This window comes from Hippoglossus hippoglossus, chromosome 3 (genome assembly GCF_009819705.1).
Source record: "Hippoglossus hippoglossus isolate fHipHip1 chromosome 3, fHipHip1.pri, whole genome shotgun sequence".
NCBI classification, from domain to species: Eukaryota; Metazoa; Chordata; class Actinopteri; order Pleuronectiformes; family Pleuronectidae; genus Hippoglossus; species Hippoglossus hippoglossus.
In genome coordinates this window covers 884,279-889,714 of record NC_047153.1, presented here as the reverse complement: position 1 = coordinate 889,714, position 5,436 = coordinate 884,279, and the positions used below count along the sequence as shown (strand labels likewise).

General features: G+C 45.3%; 1 protein-coding gene across 1 annotated transcript; it reads right to left on the bottom strand.

Annotated features, from left to right (window-relative positions):
- Positions 1-521: 521 nt before the first annotated feature.
- Positions 522-5,012, bottom strand: crybgx (crystallin beta gamma X). Its single transcript, XM_034569829.1, has 6 exons — positions 4,969-5,012; positions 4,643-4,691; positions 1,894-2,015; positions 1,189-1,324; positions 936-1,075; positions 522-809 (listed from the first exon to the last, which is right to left on the bottom strand). The coding sequence occupies exons 1-6, from the start codon at positions 5,010-5,012 to the stop codon at positions 677-679; spliced, it is 624 nt and encodes a 207-aa protein (XP_034425720.1). The 3' UTR covers positions 522-676.
- Positions 5,013-5,436: the final 424 nt, after the last annotated feature.

Below are 5,436 nucleotides of genomic sequence, written 5' to 3'. Positions count from 1 at the left end.
GTACGTAACTATCTTTGTACATTGTTATTATAACAATGTATTATATATATTACATTTAGATTTTATGGTCGTATCCAACCACCCCCTTTAAAGGAGACATTACTGAAGGAGAGAGACGAGTCACATTATTCAGACCTGCCCTCGTCTCCAGATAATCTCGTGATCTAATCGGTTTCTCGGAAACTCAAAGGTTTACAGACAGAGGCGGTGACCTTTGATAACCTGTTAGGTGCTTTCTTCCAGCAAGTGAGAGGAGGAAGGAAAGGTGACACTAATCCATCGGAAGGTCCCTCATCATATCAGGTGGATCCAGTTCCGTCTAAAACAACACAATGAACAATCTGTGCTGATCTTCACGGAACAGAAGCACAACAAAGAAAGCGAAAGCATCCGTTGATAAGAGATCTCTCTCTGACACTCACACGACTTGACGAACCGCTCTTAGATAAATCTGGTGATTATGTAATATTTCCACAGTTCAAGCACTTTTAAATAAAGACTCAAGACACAGAACATTTGTCTTTTGAAGGTTTATTACTAAAATAAGTTTTATTGTGTGTAGAGCTGACAGGGGTCATGATGTGTGGAAGTCGTGTTCACAGCATCATGATGATGATGATGATGATGATGCTGGTGATGCTGATGAAGATGTTGGTGGCAGCGATGGAACTGATGCTCAGTTGAAGCGGACGCGGCGCATGGAGCCCACCGTGTTGTTCTGGCTGCCCCAGTCAGAGAAGTTGTTGTAATCACGTTTCTCCAGAATGTAGTGAGGTCCTCTGTAGTTTGGCTCCTGATACACCACCCACCTGCACACAGACACACACAGACACACACACAGACACACACAGACACACAGACACACACAGAGGAGTTGGATGAGAGGATGTCTGTGACTCTACCAGCAGAGAGCAAGCTGCAGCTGCTGCACTCACGCTCCCCCGAGGACCCGGATGGAGGCGACCCTGTTGAGGCTGTAGCGGCTCATCAGGTTGGGGATGTCGTCCTGGATCTCCATCTTCTTACCGGAGTAACCGGCTCGCTCAAACAGCTGAGCTTTGGCTGGGTTGGTGTCCTGGAGGTCACACAAGTATTTAACTGTCTGTAACTAACTGTAACTGTAGGTGTGGCAGATGCAGCAGCGGTGACCTGTGTATTTATCTGATTTGATCCGTTTCATGTCTTCACCTGTTTGACGGAGCGCACCGAGGACACGTGGTCCACCTGAGCGCACCACTTGTCGTAGCAGTTGTACTCTCCTCGGTCAGACATGTCCCACAGGTACTGACGGCCCCGGAAGTTCTCATGCTCATAACCGATCCACCTGAGGAGAAGAGTCAGATTCAAAGAGTCAAAGAGTCAAAGAGTCAGAAACAAAGAGTCAGAGTCAAAGAGTCAGTCAAAGAGTCAGAAACAAAGAGTCAAAGAGTCAAAGAGTCAAAGAGTCAGAGTCAAAGAGTCAGAAACAAAGAGTCAAAGAGTCAAAGAGTCAGAGTCAAAGAGTCAGAAACAAAGAGTCAAAGAGTCAAAGTGTCAAAGTGTCAAAGAGTCAGAGTCAAAGAGACAAAGAGACAAAGAGTCAAAGAGTCAGAGTCAAAGAGACAAAGAGTCAAAGAGTCAAAGAGTCAGAGTCAAAGAGACAAAGAGTCAAAGAGACAAAGAGACAAAGAGGAAGAGTCAAATATTTACATCTGTGGTGAAAGGTTTATATTTTATAATTTATATTTCCCTGTATTTCTAATTCATAGTATTTTCTATTTTATTGCTTATTTTATAATATTTATTCTTTCACGTGTTCTCTTGTCGACCTCATTCTATGAAAACTCCCTGATATCATTTCTCTGGTGTGTGGCAGTGACGTGGGCTGAGCTCTAGATGGCGCTGTGGACTCACGCTCCGCTCTCCACCTGCACAGAGTTGCATCGCTCTGGGAAGTTCTTGTCACTGAGTCGGGCACAGTCGGAACTCAGGTCCAGTCTCCGGCCTGCGAAGTTCCTCTGCTCGAACAGGGTCACCTGGGTCAGAGAGAATCACACGTTCACACTGAGAATCACACGATCACACGTTCACACACTGAGAATCACACGTTCACACACTGAGAATCACACGTTCACACAGAGAGAATCACACGTTCACACACTGAGAATCACACGTTCACACACTGAGAGAATCACACGTTCACACACTGAGAGAATCACACGTTCACACAGAGAGAATCACACGTTCACACTGAGAATCACACGTTCACACTGAGAATCACACGTTCACACACTGAGAATCACACGTTCACACACTGAGAGAATCACACGTTCACACACTGAGAATCACACGTTCACACACTGAGAATCACACGTTCACACAGAGAATCACACGTTCACACACTGAGAGAATCACACGTTCACACACAGAGAATCACACGTTCACACTGAGAATCACACGTTCACACACTGAGAATCACACGTTCACACACTGAGAATCACACGTTCACACACTGAGAGAATCACACGTTCACACACTGAGAGAATCACACGTTCACACATTGAGAATCACACGTTCACACACTGAGAGAATCACACGTTCACACATTGAGAATCACACGTTCACACACTGAGAGAATCACACGTTCACACTGAGAATCACACGTTCACACACTGAGAGAATCACACGTTCACACTGAGAATCACACGTTCACATGCTGAGAGAATCACACGTTCACACTGAGAGAATCACACGTTCACACACTGAGAATCACACGTTCACACACTGAGAGAATCACACGTTCACACACAGAGAATCACACGTTCACACACTGAGAATCACACGTTCACACACTGAGAGAATCACACGTTCACACACTGAGAATCACACGTTCACACGCTGAGAGAATCACACGTTCACACACTGAGAGAATCACACGTTCACACACTGAGAATCACACGTTCACACACTGAGAGAATCACACGTTCACACACTGAGAATCACACGTTCACACACAGAGAGAATCACACGTTCACACACAGAGAGAATCACACGTTCACACACTGAGAATCACACGTTCACACAGAGAGAATCACACGTTCACACACTGAGAATCACACGTTCACACACTGAGAATCACACGTTCACACACTGAGAATCACACGTTCACACGTTCACACACTGAGAATCACACGTTCACACACTGAGAATCACACGTTCACACGTTCACACACTGAGAGAATCACACGTTCACACACTGAGAATCACACGTTCACACACTGAGAATCACACGTTCACACACAGAGAGAATCACACGTTCACACACTGAGAATCACACGTTCACACACTGAGAATCACACGTTCACACACTGAGAGAATCACACGTTCACACACTGAGAATCACACGTTCACACACTGAGAGAATCACACGTTCACACACTGAGAATCACACGTTCACACTGAGAATCACACGTTCACACACTGAGAATCACACGTTCACACACTGAGAATCACACGTTCACACACAGAGAGAATCACACGTTCACACACTGAGAATCACACGTTCACACACTGAGAATCACACGTTCACACACTGAGAGAATCACACGTTCACACACTGAGAATCACACGTTCACACACTGAGAGAATCACACGTTCACACACTGAGAATCACACGTTCACACTGAGAATCACACGTTCACACACTGAGAATCACACGTTCACACACTGAGAATCACACGTTCACACACAGAGAGAATCACACGTTCACACACTGAGAATCACACGTTCACACACTGAGAATCACACGTTCACACACTGAGAATCACACGTTCACACACTGAGAGAATCACACGTTCACACACTGAGAATCACACGTTCACACACTGAGAGAATCACACGTTCACACACTGAGAATCACACGTTCACACACTGAGAATCACACGTTCACACACTGAGAGAATCACACGTTCACACTGAGAATCACACGTTCACACTGAGAATCACACGTTCACACACTGAGAATCACACGTTCACACTGAGAATCACACGTTCACACACTGAGAATCACACGTTCACACACTGAGAATCACACGTTCACACACTGAGAATCACAGAACAGAATCCAGTTTGTTTGAATGTTCGGTTTCCGCAGGTCAAACAGTTGAGATACAACATGTTGGTACTTTTTATTTTTTGTTTGGAACCAAACCAAAGCAGCGGTTGGTAGTTTTGATGCTAAGCTAAAGGCTAATCACCTGAACACACATGAGAGAAACTTCTCATCTGATTCTCAGCAAAAAAAACACAAAACTAATATTTCCATGATGTTGAACTTTAACACGAATACAGACAAACTGTTTCTGCAACATCAAATTCATGAAAAGATTAAAATATTCATGAATACAGAGTCAGTCCCAGACCCCAGACTGATGTTAGCGTTTTCAATCTTAATTAAAAAAATCCATAAAACCCAAACTGAGACATTTCTCATCATAATCATCACATCTGATGAACAGCAAACGTTTCACATGTTGTTCCAACGAAGAATCCACGATTAAATCTACCGAATCGTTCTGCTCAGCTTCACTCGAGCCACAGAACTTTCAGACTCTCGTGGTTCGAAGCTTGTTTCTACAGAACGGCCGGTGCTAGTTGGACTCACCCTCCCACTGGACCCGTAGAAGGCGCGTTGGAGCACAGACCCCAGCTTGCTGTAGATACAGGAGCATTTCAATAAACAGACATAACACAATCATCACTCAGATTCACATCAGATGATGGAACACAGAGAAGAAAACAAAGTGCAGATGATTTAAACGGGTCCATTTGAGAATTTGATCCAGAGCAGATTAGTGTTAAAATCTAAAATGTTTATGTGCACGTCTCCATCAGCCATCATCTCTCTGCAGGGGATTGAGGGAGGAGCAGCAGGAGGTGGAGACGGGCCCACCCCCTCTGGGGGCGGGGGGGCTGGCTCTGGGAACGTACCTGGTTTGTTGGGCTAATCCTGGGACCTTAGTAAAGATGTTCATGTCAGCTCGGCGAGGCCTCGAGAGAAACCCTTAAATACGCAGAGTGGAGGTGAGCTCAGGTACTAGAAAGCTCAGAGGGCTTCTGCACCAGGCCTCATTCATATGCTAAACACACACATACAAACACACACACACACACAAAGGCATGAACATGTTGTGCTCTCTGAGCACACGCACACACACACGCACACACGCACACACACACACCAGCTGCAAACACTGCAACTGCACGCAGAGCACAAACACATACAAACACACAAACTGCAACTGAAATAAACGTGTGCATGTATGGAGTTCAGTTTCTGTACACACACACACACACACACTCACATGTTAGTGTGTGTGTGTGTGTGTGTGTGTGTGTGTGTGTGTGTGTGTGTGTGTGTGTGTGTGTGTGTGTGTGTGCACAGAGTGCAGTGCCAAC

Coding starts and splice junctions, on each gene's coding strand:
- crybgx (XM_034569829.1), bottom strand. CDS start 5,012: ATGAACATCTTTACTAAGGTCCCAGGATTAGCCCAACAAACCAG. Junction 1,076..1,188: donor CGGTGCGCTCCGTCAAACAG/GTGAAGACATGA, acceptor TGTGACCTCCAG/GACACCAACCCAGCCAAAGC. Junction 810..935: donor ATCCGGGTCCTCGGGGGAGC/GTGAGTGCAGCA, acceptor GTCTGTGTGCAG/GTGGGTGGTGTATCAGGAGC.